Genomic DNA, 15,356 nt, shown 5'->3' on the forward strand with positions numbered 1-15,356 from the left:
GATGCAAAATATGTATCGACTTACTCACACGCTGATGTGCTACTCTGAGCCAGGAATCCTTCAACTTCGTACACGCTTTACCTGTGCAAAACGTTCAGGAGGAGCTTTCCTTTTTTGCATGGATCTGCTACTAAAACTCTCCTCCCGTGAATACAGCAGTTAGGAAAGGAAAATAAAGACTTCTAGCAGACAATGGAAAAGCTTTAAAGAATTATTTTAAAAAAAAGATGCTGCCTTTAGCTTTCCCTTTATTTTGTAGCGTCATGCACCAAAGAACATTACTTCTGCAGGCACAAGTTCATGCAGAGAACACCACTTTCACTAAAATAGAACTACTTCAGGTTATGCAACACTCATTAAAATTACAAAACCTCTCAAAAACCTGACCAGCATGTTAAGGCGCACTTGAGCTCTATGTTTGTTAAGTTAGTGGCTGCATCATGCAAACTGGCAGCAAGGAACTCCGCAGAAATAGAAAGAGGAACAAACTTTCATGCCTGATGACAAGGCAGAAACTAGGAGCACCTAAGGGCATGGAAAAACTTCCCCAGCCCGCTTCAGCAGGCTGGAATTCACAGAGAAGATGCCACTCCTTTCTGAGGAAGGTTTAGAATGAGCAGAAGTACAAGAATATTTTTTATCGCATCTCTATCCATGTGATATTCTCCATTTCAAAATTCCTATGAACTTCATTAAATTCTATGAAATTAATTCCATCTCATTTCCTATGAGTCCAGGGATCTCGTTCCCTGGACAACAGCCAGGGTAAACAGTCCAAACTGCTTCCCAGTCCATCCATAGTCTCAACAGAGAGATAAAGTCTTAAAATCTATAGCAGTCCCGGTCCCGCTATTGTTTTGTTACAGCTCTGCTTTAGTAAAGATCATTATTCTAGAAGGAAGCACATTTCGTAGATGTAGCGGTTCAAGATAGCTTAAGATAAAGTCATTAAGCAATTGCAGGAGGAAAAGTAGATGGTTGCAGTCAGCCTGAGGTAGGATTAAACCCAAACCCTGCAACACAACAGCGATCGAGAACGTTTCCTACCACAGAAATACTGCCTTTATTTAGTGCTATTTAGCGATCACGACGACTCACTGGTGCACCACAGATGAAGGTCACTTTCTGTCTCAGATGACAAGAAGCTAATGTAACTTAACACCAAAAAGGACAAGTTTACTTAAGTATTCTGCAATATATATGTAAAATTAACTCTGAGTGAATAAAAACTAATCATAATCAAGAGTTCTCGAACGTAGACCAAGCTGTCAATCCTTCAAACTCTGGGAATTAGCACTGTGAGACAGGCAAGCAGAACTAACAGCCTTTTAAGATCAGCCAAAAACCGGTCATGCCACACTCGCTTGTGCCACATAGGATTAACAATTACGTATTCATGCCAACGCACTGACAGATAGCACGGTCTTGCACGCAAGCTGTCTGGATTACTGCTGCTAGCTCAAATCGCAAACACACACCTTTTTCTTGCCTCTGCCGGCTCATACCAGTGGGTTTCAGCTGCCTTTGTTTCTCTCGGTCTGGAGCGGCAGACCTGGCTGGCAGAGTCGGCACCCCTCTTGACTTTGTGGGTCTCATGTAGCCTTTTATCTGTTCCGCTGCTTTAACTCTCTCTTTCTTTGCCTCCTTCACAGCTTTCTGGTCACATTCTTCTTTTTCTTTAGTTGCAGCTCGAGGTTTATCTACCTCAGGCTTCAAGGCCGTAGCATCCTTCAGGTGAGCTTCCCCACCGCGAGCAGCATCCTCTGCTGCGGGCTGAGCGAGCCCTGTGTTGCTCTCTTTAGGACTCAGTGTGGTTGGTTGGGCAGCTGTAAGATTCAAACCAGCAGCCTCTGCTACAGCCGCTTTATTGTCCAAACCGCCCGGATACTTGAGCGAGCTTTGCTCACTCCTACCTCCATCCAGCTCGGCCTCTTCGGCTTTATTCTCCACCAACGCTTCTGCCACAACCTGCGACACGGCTGCTGCTGTTTTGCTCTCTGGTATCGCTGCAAGCTCTGGGGAAACGTACCCAGCGCCCTTCTCTGCAGAAGGGACGGTTGCTTCTAGTTTTTCCATCCCTTTGGCATCTACAGGAGCTGGTCCGGTTTTTAGATCTGCCACCTTCTGAGGAAGGTCTGAGGAAGTGCTGTCAGTGTTGTGCTTTTTATCAGTGGGTCTGATTTCTTTATCTTCCACCTTTGCCACAGCAGAAAGGTGAACTTCGTCCTTCTTTGATTTAATGTCCCGTTTAACTGAAAAATCCAAAGAAAGCGGTTTACCTGCTTCACTGCCATCCTGGGACCCGGCCTCTTCGGTTTTACCGTCTTTCTTCGAAACCTCTTTTCCAGGCTCTTTCTGGCCCAGATTGATCGGTTGCTCATCAGATTTCTGCGTCTCTATCTCCTTCTTAGCACCAGATCCAGGCTCGTTGCTGCTGCTCTCTGCTACAGCCTCAGGAGGAGGAAGCCCCTTACTTCTTGCACCCTCATCTATCTGCTCTGGGAAGCCAGAGGAAACGCTGCCGGTGTTATCAGGGCCAGGCGCTGCAGTCTGAGCAAAGGGTTCAAAGTTACTTCCTTTATTATTCCAAACCATTTGAGGGCCAACAGGAAAGTTTTTAATATTTCTGTTTTCATCTACAAAATCCATGTCCTCCACTCCATATCCCACGGGAGGCTGCACTTCTCTCCTGTTCGTTTTTGGTTCTAGAGAAACGCGCTGCTCAGAGGCATTTTTAGCGGTTTTACTACTCCCATCGTCACCCCTCTTTTTAGATCTATCGGTAACTGTGGCCAAACTGTGATCTGCCCCTGCGGGATGCTCTTGGATAGGAAGTCCACCCCCCTTGCTACAAGGAGTAGGACTTTCTGCTCCAGGTTTGCCACTTATCTCCACGTCAGGAGTAGCAAACAGCTCTGCACCTGCTTTAGGCTCCAGAAGACATGGTTGCTGCAAGCTGGCCTCCATCTTTTTGCATTTCTCTTTATCACTTGCATGTGATTTTCCTGGCTCCAGAGGGGTAGCAGGAGCCTGTACTTCATCTAGCAGATGTGCTAAAGTACTGGAATTAGTCTCTTTGCCTTTATCAAAAGCCTGAGTTTGTTTAATATTTCCCACCTCTTCACCCACTGCAGGGATGTTACCTGGACCCAGTACAACAGACTGCTCGAGACTATTTTCAGCCTTTTTGCCTTTCACATCTCTACTTGTTTTCTTGGGTTTGTCCATCACCAGCTCCCCGGTGGGACCACGCACCGCAGCTGCGTCTGTCCTGTGCTCTGGGAGAGGCTCGGCTGTATCTAATTCCTTATCTTTATTCATGGGCCAAGTTTCTTTAGCGTTGACTGCTTCTGGCTCTGCTGTCTCTATTTTATGACCTGAAAGAACCAGCTGATCAGAGAAACTTCTATTGCCAGCCTGTATTTCAGGCTTTTCCAGCACCTCCTTGGTTATTCCTGTCAGATTCTCCAGCAAAAGCTCTCTTTCAAAACCAGACACCTTACCTTTATCAAAGGTCCCTTCCTTTGTGCTTCCAGCTACTTCTTTGCTTGGAAAACTGCTCGTTTCCACCCCAGCATCCAGGACAGCTGCCTGTCCCCAAGGACTTTTTTCACTTTTTTTCCTTTTCCCATCACTACACCTCTTCCTAGGTTTGTCTGCCACCAGCGTGGCATCAGAATTTATCACAGCCGAGTCACCTGCACAAGTAATTCCAGCCTCTGTGCCTTTACTCATCAGCTTTACCTCCTTCGTTTTGCTGATCCTGTCAGCCACAGCAAGATGCTTTGTTTCCTCTCTCCTACTCTCCAGCAGAAACGGTTGGTCTAAAGCACCCAAATCAGCCGGTTCGTTTTTTCCAACATTTCCTTTAGGCTCCTCTGTTACCAGTTCAACGGGCCTCTGCATTTTGGTTACACCTGATATATTCTCCTGAAAACACTTAGCAGTAATACAGCCCCTCTCTCTGCCTTTATCACTAACTTCCTTAGTTTTATCAAATTCGTCAGGAAAACTACCTGGGTCCAACTTACTCTCAAGAAAAGGCTGCTGGAAAAAACTTTTTTCACCTTTTTTATTTCTTCCATCGCTACCTCTTTTTTTTGGCTTGTCTGTTGGATAAGTGTGTGTAAAGCTTACTGACGGATGTCCTCTTGCAGTAAAACCTCTGCCCTTATCAGGGACAGTTGTTTCTTTTATAGTCTCATCTGTCCTCACTTCATCACTAAGTTTGCTCACATCCTCCGAAAGCATCATCTGCTCAGAGAAGCTTTTGATTTTTTTAACTTTCCCTTCACCACGCTTCTTTTTAGGTCTGTCCATCCCACGTGCAATACTGGGATCTTTTCCAGTCTGCTGCTCTAACGCAGTAAATCCTTTCCCTTTGTTTTTATCAGGGGAATCTGCTACCGTCGCTCTGTCCACTGCTTCGGCAGAGGCGGGATGCTTGGTTGCATCAGACTTAGCCAACACAAGAAACGGCTGCTCGGAAAAACCGTCAGCCTTTCTGTTTTGCGAAGCAGTAACTTCCTCGGGGTTTGGTGTAACTAATGGTGTAACAGGGATTTTAGTAGCATCTGTTGGGGTCTTCAACGCTCCCTCTGAAGCACTGAAGTCAACGGCCATGCACCCATCAGAGGACACCGGTTTAGTTCCAACAGCTGCCTCCGGCTCCTTAGGAAGCTTGTTGGACAGAGCCGCAGCCTCTAGAACAGCGGGCTGTTTCAAGGATTCATTTTCAAGCCCTTTGCTTTTTTCACGACTACCTCTTTCCTTTGCTGCTTCTTCCAGTGACCCGCTGGAAGCCTGAAGCTCACAGCGGACAGCGTCACTGAATGCTTCACGCCTGGGAGATGCGCATTTTGCCTCCTTATCTTTGTCAGAAAGGAGCAATTCTGGAGATTTGGACTCAAAAGGAGTCTCTACTTTGCTTAGATTGATCGCTTCTGAAAGAGATGCTGTCAGGTCAGCATGCTTTGACTCCTTAGACTCCGTCTTCTCGTTTTTATCAAGAAAATCTCTTTCCACAGGCTTGGTGGGCACCTTTGCTCTAACAGATTCCCCCACCTTAGTCTTGCCTGCCTGCTCCAAGGGAACCTCATTTCTTTTGCCTTTAGATTGCAACATCAAGCCATCATCTCTCATTTCTTCTGTTTTCGTGACATCTCCATTCTTTGCATCCAAGACAGATTCTAAAGGCACGTTGGGTTTTTGAGCCTGCTGTCCTGGTGCTGGCACTGAGAAAGCATTTTGATCATCCCGGACATGACTCCCAGATATTAGTTTAGCATCCTTTGGCATAGCTGAAGCTCTGCTTCCCGAGGCAACTGACTGTTCTTTGTGAGCTTCAGGAGGCACTATGGGACAGACATCTGCTTTTTGCAATTCAACAGCAAACAGAGGATTTCTAGGAGCTTTTGAGACTGTTACGTTTTCATCCCAGAACTCCATTGTTCTCGGCAGCTGGTTTCTCTTTTGTTTTGGTTTCTTTTTCTTTTTCTTCACAATGGCCAGAGAACCTTCCAAATCCCAGCTTTCCCTTGGTACATCTCTGCAGCTCTCCGCAAACTCCGACAGCACACTGGATGGCTGCTCAGTTGCCTTTTTATGCGAAACCCTAGTGCGAGGGGATGATCCAGCACCACATCCAAGTTCCACTACAGAATAGGGGTCTACTTTTGGGTCAGAACTCTTCTGTTGAGGGAGACCTATTAGACGTTCCTCTGGTACATCTGTAATAGGCACTGGTGCAGGTTTTGCTCTGCCAAACCTGCGTTCACTCGATTTGTTAGCTTGCCTTATTTGTGCGGTAGGTAGACCTGGAATACAGGAAGCCTGCTCAAACATCGAGGCAACTATTTGCTTTTAAAAAAATAATAAAATATACTCTATATGTGATTTTAGCCATCTAAAACAGTCCATACAGTCATATATGCAGATTTTTTCAGCACCGATACCACACTAATTCTAAATCCACCTCAGTAGGGCTGGGATAGACATGTACACGCAAAACCTATTTAAACTACTACCGATAAATACGTCAATGCTATTTAAAAATATATAATTCCTGATACATGCTCTTACCCCACCAAAAAGCAACAGTTCTTGTAAGGACATGCTATCTCTTTTTAAAAATGCATTAAGGATCCATTTTGTCTCAGCAAGACAAGGTAACAGCTACACTTTTTATATCCCTAACTGGCGTCCTTCCAAAATGTGAAAATTTAAGTTTAGTGGAAAGATGAGACTAGAGAGAAGGGGCGGAATGGGGAAGGGGGAGCAAAGGAGCTAAGTTTCCCCCAGCACCCAAGGTGGAAGCAGCGGAAGGCAGAACCTCCGAAACAGAAGTCATTTGCTGTACTCCGTTAGAGGCAGCACGAGGTTTCCTTAGCTACAAGCCACTGATTTTAGAGAGAGCATCAGTCATTTGTCAGCTAGCCCTGGCCCACAAATCAGCCTCCGGTCACAAGTGTAAGCAATAACAGCTCATGGGAGAGGCTGGGTTAGCAGAGCGGGGAAAAAAAATTACTTTTTCGTTTGGTAATTACAAAACTCAATTTGGAAGGAGGTCTACACTAGGAATATAGTAATAAGAATTAATGGTCCTTTTTAATACCCAAAAAAAAAAAAAAAAAAGCTAGCAGTAATGGCAAAAAGATGGTGAGCTTTTAAATTTTGCAGCAGAGGAGATACAAACCAGTCCCAGCGACAAAATACTAGTAGCACCCGTATTTAGGGTTTTAGTCCGGTGAACATGGAGGGGAAAGACGATTTAAGAGGGCAGGGATCAGAGGCAAAGTGCAAGCAGAATCACCGATGAATGCAAAGAACCGCACAGCTGCCTGGTGCAAAAAAGGTTTCTGCTTGCTCAAGTGGCAATGCAGTCAGTAGGAAAAGGTGAATAGTTCACAGAGGGTATTTCCATTCTAAAATTGAATTATTATTTATATTCTACCTGTGGGCTCTGGCAGGGTTTTTTCTTGCTGAGGTTCTGCGTGTTGGACATGGTTGTGTTCAGCCGCCTCCTTTTGTGTCTCTGTAACAGTAACATCCGCAGTAGTAACAGATTTTTCTGGAAGAAGGTCTTTATTTTCTAGTGCAACGGCTTCTTTTGCTTCTACTGGCACTGAAATATGAAAAATATGAACAGAATGCTTCAGTTCTTATGCATACAGGCAACCTGCAGTTTAAAAGCAAGCCTTGAGAAGGGTAGAGGTTTTAGTTTTATTTTTAATAGGGATGAAGGTTATAAGATAGGGTAGTCTGCTACGTATTATCTCCTCACAATCCCATTTTCAGCAGCAATTTTATATTTTGGCAGACATGCCAAGGTTGAGGTAAAACATGAAGTCTTGGGGCTTAAGCACAGGGGTGGGGTTTTTTTGGGGGGGAGGGGTTTCCCCCCCTCTTTGTAATCAATTAAATTCAGACTATACTAGCTTCCCACTGGAATTCAAATCCAGAATACACTCCATTATCAATCTGGAGCCCATCTAATGCTAATCATCTAGTATTCATATATGCCTGAGAATATATTCATGCAGACACTACAAAATTCCTAGCTACGCGTAATTATACCAAGTTTTAATTTGTAAGACATAATTACATCGGAGAACAGTTCTATACGTAATTAATGTTATTTAAATTTTCAATAGAAATAAAAATTACGACAGACATTGGTACAACAACTATGGATGAGGAAGAAAAAAGACAAGTTATATGAGGGTAATTTCAAATGTAAAGACTACCATCTATTTATAACAGTCCCCATGTTTGCACACACTAATAACCTTCTTAAAATGAAACCTTTGTTGCTTTGTCCCTGATAAGGACAGAACAGTGTCTGTGAGAAAGAACTTGGGTGGCAGGGCAGAATTGGCTGATAGGGAAGTGCTGGCTCCGGTTTTATAGCGCGGTTTGCATTTCTCACCTGCTGGTTCTGCAAGATGGTTCGTCTGTTGGGGAAGATGCTCTTCGTGGTGGCTGGGAGGTGGTCTGCTGTCTTCAGCCTTCTCCAACAGATCGACACAAGCTTCTGCGACCAGCGATTCTTGCTCCACGTTTGCAATCACTTCTGCAAACGGAACGTAAAGAATAAAAATTCATATTATTTTTAATTTAGATCAGATTAAGCAAGATTAAAAAAACCCAAACACTTCCTCACCTAATCCTCCCCATCCACAATAAACGAAAGGTTTTCCTCACTTTCAAAACAGTGGTAATCTGCTTTTGAGGACCACTTTCTACCAGCTCTCCTCTCCTGAAAGTCTAAGCGTTGTGCTAAAGCACACCTTCCCGTGTTGTCCGGAATTTACACGTTCATTCACCCACCTATGCCTCTCAGTTACTACATTCTAGCAGGGGGTTTTTGTTAAAACTTCTCTCTTTGGAAATTTATTCCTATCATTAAATTAAAGAGTATTAGAAGGTAAGAAAGCAAGTATCTCGCTCCAACTCCTTCTGCAATTAATCCACATGTACTGCCTCTGCCCAGTACAATTTCCTATATTTTGACAGTAATTTGTTAGTGGATTCAGAAACCGTTTTCAAGAAAAGAACCTTTGTTTGAAAAGACTGTGTCCTACAGGATCTGTGGAGATTTCTGTATAAGCTGGGGATGATAGCGATACAAAACCAAGTACTAACAGGGATGAACTAAAATGTCTCTATGGCTATCCTAAAAAACATACATCACTGCTAAGAATGCCAAGTAAAAAAAATTAAAAAAAAAAATCATTAAGATATTCTAGTTTTATATTTTATAAGCAAAAAAATCCTCGTGAAGCACCTCCTCTGTCTGTATCCTGACAGCAGAACTGAGCTGTACTTAAGATGTTTTGTGTAAGGCATATCATAACCTTAACTACTAATAAAATATGCTTTTTACTTGACAGTCTTCAGACCGTTGCGCACCCGTGTAGCCATCACTATGTGTGGCTCCACATCACCAGGAGCGTGCTGCTAGTGCGATGCCAACTTACAGCAGCCTCCTCGCACCACCTGCCGTGCTAGTGCAAGCCTGAAGGAAGCTTTGGGCATGCACGCTCACCTGCCAGAGGTTTGTCAAAGGGTGACTTGTCTTGCTCAAGAGAAGACTCAGATGTCATCAGCTCTTCAGATGCAGCAACCTCAGCATCAGCTGCAGAGACAGACTCAGCTTCTGCAGGGGCCAACCCAGAATCCATGGTGGGAAGAGGCTCGGCTTCTGCTACAGGAGCAAACCCAGAATCCATGGCACGATGATGGTTGACTTCTGCTGCAGGGGCAAACTCTGCATCTGCTGCCGGGGCAAACTCAGAATCCATAGCTTGATGAGATTTTGTATCTGCTGCCAGGGCAAACTCAGAATCCATAGCTTGATGAGATTTCGTATCTGCTGCCAGGGCAAACTCCAAATCCCCAGCATGGTGAGATTCCACATCTGCTGCTGGGGCAAACTCCAAATCCCCAGCATGGTGAGATTCCACATCTGCTGCTGGGGCAAACTCCAAATCCACAGCGTAACGGGATGTGGCGTCTGCTGCTGGGGTGAAGCCCGCAGCTGCCGCTGGGGCGGACGCATCGCTGACAGCAAACTCAACCTCCGCAGCCTGCAGAGCGTTGGCTCCTGCTGTAGGTCCAAATCCAGCATCCACAGCTTGAGGAGGCTTGGCGTCTCCTGCAAGAACGGACCCAGCTTTCTCTGCAGAAAGGGACAGGACATCCGAGGCAGGAACACACGCTGCATCTGCTACAGAAACACAGATCACAGAAATAAATAAAAAACCACAGAATGTAAATACCTGACAGCGTGGTTTTATGACTAGACAAGACGGGGCTTTCGTTCCCTGTCTCCTTGTCTTTCAGCATCACTTTCTCCCCTCCCTTACAGCAGTCACTCGGGTTGTACCGGTCTTTATGAGTCCTCAATGCACTCAAGTGCTTTTCCTACTACAGCTTCGTGCGCCATGATCTGTATCCTTGAGCAGCGCTGGACATGTGTCTGCTCCTAATGGACATCAGCCACTTATCTGTCATTAGAAAAATGATAGAAATTGTTTTTCTATCATTGTTTTTGTTTAAAAAACACCTGATGCTACCTAGCTGGCAAGAGACCAGAGCTGCTGGATCCGCCACAAGCAACACAGAATATATTCATATATTCCTGTACATATTCCAACAGAACAGACACAGGAATCACAATGAGGGGTTTTTCCTATATAGCAGGACACAGAAACTTTTGGTGTCACCTTTACGAGCCCAGCTGTGTATTCCAACAGCAGAAAAAGTCCTGAAGCATTCCAGAGCCATACGCGCTTCATTTTACCTATTGTTTATGCTGTTCAGGGGTGGGATGGCGCTGCGACTTGAGCAGGAGCACTGGCACTCTTGGCACAAAAGACACTGCCATCCAGTGAATCACCCGCTGCCCTGCATTCCTTCATGCCCAGCTTGGCCTCGTCCATTTTTTACATAAAATCGACTAAACACTGAGCTGTTAGCTTCAAAATAACATTTGTCAGTTCACAGCAAAACCAAACCTCTGCATTTAAAGTTAGTGTCTTCATAAAATCCCCTTAAAGGAGTTTTTGCAGTCAGTTTTAGTTTAATGTTTCTGCTGTCTAGAGGCAAGTTTTTACAAATTATCAAAAGCCAGAAGCACGAGGTTTCTCTTCTGCAGCTATTAATTTCAACAGCCCCGAGCACTGCCCATGCTCAGCGTAGTGCAGCACCGTGACCCAAACATCTCAGACATGTTGCTGAGTAGATGTTAAAAAAAAAAGAAAATTTCTACTGATTGTTTGACTCGCATCTAAAAATATCCTCCCCAAAAAATGGAAAAGATCTTAAATCTTGAATTAGATACTTAAACTGAAAAAGGAAAGAAATGAGAAAAATGGAAAAAGTCCCTTTTAAAATAGCACTTCAGGATCCATTTGGATAAAACCAATATTCCAGTGAACCAAACCAAAAAGATCCATTACACACTAGCCTTCATTTGATTTTGCCTGTTTGCGTTTTTTTTTTTTAATTTGAAGTGGTATCATGATCTGCTCCAAAATTAAAGATTGTGATTTTACAGAAGAATAAGACAGTAAAGAAATAGATATTAAAATTGGTAGGGATGCTCCCTAGTGAATCATGGAAAGCACTGGAATGAAGCATAAGGAAACTGGACAAAGACTGGGACAAAATGTACCACGAGTCCGATGCTGTACACAAATAGCTTAAAAACTCTGTTTTAAAGACAGTCTTTACAATGGACAGGTTTTGAGGTATTTATATCCAGCATCAGGCTCATGGTATAACCACGTTCTTGACACACCTTAACATTTTTCTGGAGCTAAAAATTTGAGAATGTAAAGAATCATTAAATCAGTTACTGGACTGTGACACAAGGGTTGAAAAGTCGAGTAGACTTGCTATTTCTCACCAAGACAGTTCAGGTATCATAAGCCTTTAGCCACGATGGGATTTGTTAATACCTCACCGCGTTTCCTTCAGAAGAGGCAATCCCATCTCCTTCCACCATTACAGCTTGCTCACGAAGGGCACAAGCCCAGCACTAATCTTTAGACCAGGGCGACTGTACCTGACGCCGCACCTTTTGGTCCGTCAGTAGCTTCAGCCTCTCCTGGGAATGCTGTTACCGCAGCAGGAACAAAACCGGGAGCCACCGCCGCAGGGCTTTCCAGAAAATTCGGCTTTATTGCTTCAGTCACTGTGGGGGGCACTGGGGATACGAAACGCAGTTTGATTAAGCACTGAAAGGTCTTAGCAAACAGTTTTCTCTCCTGGTGTTGCCAGGATGTGAATCACCCTCTCCAGGTGCTGCCCGCAGCAGTAATCCTGATGAGTAAGCTCCCCCGCTTCAGCATCCCCATCGGGTTGGGCAAAAACGGAATCGGGTTTTATTGTCAGTTTTCAGAAGATTAGTCTGTGCAGTACTTAGGAAAACACTTCTAGCTTGAGAGAAGGAACTGCTGTGACAAAGTTGAGGACCGTGCAGTTACAAAGCACCCCAATTCTACCCCGGGCCCTACGTAGAGCCACCAGCTCCAGAAACACTTTCTACCTAGGACCAGTGTTGAACTACTCTGTTCTTAGCTTGTTCACCAAAATCGGCAAGAACGATCCCATTATGGATCAAATACTGTAATATCCATGCAACTGCAACGGAATTACGTCCTCCTGGTGGAGCTTCAAGGGCTTAGCTATAACCGGAATCTAAAGATAATTTGACAGAATACGCAGGCTTGCAATTAGAATTTAGTTTAAAATTCTGTTGATTATGCATGAGCCAAAACTGTGTGTTTCGAAGCAGCAAACACGAGCCCTTAGCACTCAGGTCAGCAGACTGGACTTCCAGTGCGCACAGAGACAGCAGTAAAGTTCCAGTTAGAGTTTCTTTCCAAGAGTACGTTTTATTCATCCTATTCATTATTTTAGTGTCAAGCAATGCTTGAACACACATCCCAACTGGAAATTACGGGGCCTTCACTGTAACGGAGACACACAGAACGGAAACGCAGTCTGGAATACACAGAGCTTGCTGCTGAACCTATTTTTTTTGCACACATCTACATCTGGTAACGTAATTCCCCAAAACCATGGCATGTTTTCAGTGGGTTAAAGCCCTGCTACAGGATATGCCCCCCCCAAAAACGGGCATGCCACTGATATCTACTGACAGCTGGGCTTGGAACTGCATATATTAAATTTGTTACCCTAAAGCAGAAGCGAAGTATGTAAATGCAGGGTTCTCCCCACCCCCTACAGCACCAAACGCATGTTAAGTAACATCTCTCTCAAACACACATTTCTATCCTAAATTGATCTGAGAACCAGAAACAGCAGTTTTCTTCGTCAGATCCCACTTGACTCCACTAGTGCCTTTTGTTTCTTGGAAAGGCAAAGAAGAGAAGCTCTGCTTCTGCTGTTCAGAAACTCTCCAGACAGTTCCTGCAGATCAACTCAAAACTATTTGTACCTGGTGGCTCAACAAAGAAAGAGGCATCTGGTCCCTTCACGTCGTGCTGAGCTCCCATCCAATGCTCTTCAGACACTATGGAGAACAAACACATTTAGCCCTGCCGCTGCTTTATTTTTCAGTTGAAGAAGACTCTGCTGGTTTGTGAGTTCATTCTCAGGTAACTTCTCAGTTCCCTTTAGGAATGGTACCAGAACATCATGTTCTTCTGTGATTATTGCTAGTGAAAGCTTGCATTAGAGAAGAGTTATAACCAGCACCGACCCCAGGACCCAATGGAGCAGGTTCTTTCCTCAATTCTTCTGGGCAACCCGCTCTAGGTGGCCCTGCTTGAGCCGGGGGGTTGGCTAAGATGACCTCCAGCAGTCCCTGCCAACCTCAGCCATTCTGCGACCTCCTAACTGCTTCAGAACATTCCCACTGAACCAAGAACTGCCATTGCCAACAGGACACTTCCTCATCTCAACTCATTTTATGTATCCAGTTGCCCACCACGATTCTTCAGGAGTAGGAAACCAAGAGTCCCCAACCGCATACCCTTCAAACCCAGTAGGAAGACGGACAGTAAAAATGAAACATCTGCTTCTCACCTGCTTTGTCTTGCAGAAATTCTGCAGTTGAATCCAGGCCAATGAAGGCTGACGGGTCTAGAGCCTCTGCAGGAGAATACAGGGGCCCCAAGAAAGGTTGTTCAGGTACCATCATAGATCCATGTGGTGCTAATGAAGGAACAGGCCATTGTTAATCACCATGACTCCTCTCCGAAATTTAAAGTCTAAACAACACTTGGAAAAGAAACTATTCTGTTCTGCTCACAAGCAGGTTAGATAAAGTTTGTAAGCAACTCTCCCAATTAGCTCAGCTTTACAACCTGCACTGTAAATCACGTATGCATACCTCATTTTGTAACAAGGTGTAAGACAGTAAGCACAGGCAAATTATTTTGCCTTCTGCTTCTGCTCCCATGAATCCTCGTTAGTAACTACTTCAACTCCAACAGTCCCAACACTGAAGACCACTGTGCAAAGTTAACGTATATTTGGTTTCTAGCCATGAAGACAAGAGCCATTGGTAACTCCTGCTTCAACTCAACTTGTCAAGATGTCCCGTCTCCTTCTGCCGAAAAAGACTTCAAAAAAACCTTCCTGGAAGTAGCTATTGGAATGGCTTTAGGCACACGCGCAAAAAAAAAATTAAAAAATCATGTGAAGAGATTATATAGTCTGTGCACTTAGCTGCTTAATAGTTTTCGGTACATGAAAGTCAACAGAGAAAACCCCAAAGCCTGACCTTCAGGGACAAATGCCAAGGAGGAACTCACCATGGATGTCTCTGGAAGCATCAACATGGTCCGTGAACAGCGGCACATTCTTCATGTCAGTAGGAAATGATAAATCAGGCAGATTCTCCCCTCTGTGCATGCTGAAGGGGTCTGGCAGGAGACAAGAAGGAATTCTGTGTCACCACACAGGGGAAGACACGGTGCAGAGGAAGATATTTAAAAAGAAACAGATGAAGATGCACCTGACACCACTTCTGAGGGAAAGCTGCTTTCAAATTTATTTACCAGGGGCAAACACCTTCATAATTAGAATTTCAGTTGCCCAGACTGCTTCCCAGGGAAAAGTGACTACGGTTGGGATTACAACCGTTGCATGGAGAACTGGTCTCCTCCTCTCAAGGAGCAAGCATCTGTTTCTCCGATGGACACAAACAGCTAACCTGAGTCATGAACGACAGCTGATCAGTTAACTCAACAGCGGAGCAAGGAAGCTACACGCTCTCCTCCCCGAGAACAGTACACCGGTACAAACTGACTGGTGGGCCAGTACTTCAGCCAAGTTACAAGACAGAGAAGAAAACCACACGTTTCCCCGTGTCCCAGGCAGATGAACAGCCTTGGCCCTTCGCTCCAGACCAGACACACTGGTGAGGCCGTCAGGGCCTTTAGTCCACGTTTGCAAGTTGGTTGGTCTGACATGCGTTACCTTTGCTCTGCTTTTGGTCCGTGTTTTAAGTAGATATATCAACGTCAACTGCAAAAGACGGTGGTTTAGCAGCTGAGGATCCAGCAAGAGAAAATTCTTTCTCCACAAGGTTTATTTTTGGTGCGCGCACATCTCCTTTCCCCTCTAGTAATCTGCACGGTCATTCAAACCAGACGTGACAGAGAACCATCATGCTGGGGTTTAGAAGATGGATTACTTAACTGAAATGCCATGAGTCAGAGAGCAGGGAGATGACCTCACTGAGAATAAAATGAAGAAAAGCCGACCCTTCCATGAGTTAGGCGCTGTATTATAATACAGTCAAGGGCACGACACTGAGGGGAAGGAAGCATGGCATTCCCCTCTCAAACAAATTATTCTGTCCTTTACAACCCCCCGGA

The 15,356-nt window shown here is 44.7% G+C and overlaps 1 protein-coding gene across 20 annotated transcripts in view; it reads right to left on the bottom strand.

Moving 5' to 3' along the window:
• Positions 1-15,356, bottom strand: part of MAP4 (microtubule associated protein 4) — a 162,652-nt gene that overhangs the window by 47,720 nt on the left and 99,576 nt on the right. For 10 of the 20 annotated variants that reach the window (XM_075746951.1, XM_075746949.1, XM_075746943.1 and 7 more), the window contains 8 exons: positions 14,289-14,399; positions 13,558-13,686; positions 12,968-13,042; positions 11,570-11,710; positions 9,047-9,727; positions 7,928-8,071; positions 6,953-7,123; positions 1,479-5,816 (listed from right to left, as the gene is read on the bottom strand). In XM_075746951.1, coding sequence (XP_075603066.1) covers positions 1,479-5,816; positions 6,953-7,123; positions 7,928-8,071; positions 9,047-9,727; positions 11,570-11,710; positions 12,968-13,042; positions 13,558-13,686; positions 14,289-14,399 — 5,790 coding nt within the window. Of the gene's footprint in view, positions 1-1,478; positions 5,817-6,952; positions 7,124-7,927; positions 8,072-9,046; positions 9,728-11,569; positions 11,711-12,967; positions 13,043-13,557; positions 13,687-14,288; positions 14,400-15,356 lie in introns of those variants that run through there. The other 10 variants (XM_075746954.1, XM_075746955.1, XM_075746953.1 and 7 more) reach the window with 7 other exon arrangements.

Source organism: Balearica regulorum, chromosome 2 (genome assembly GCF_011004875.1).
Source record: "Balearica regulorum gibbericeps isolate bBalReg1 chromosome 2, bBalReg1.pri, whole genome shotgun sequence".
NCBI lineage: Eukaryota > Metazoa > Chordata > Aves > Gruiformes > Gruidae > Balearica > Balearica regulorum.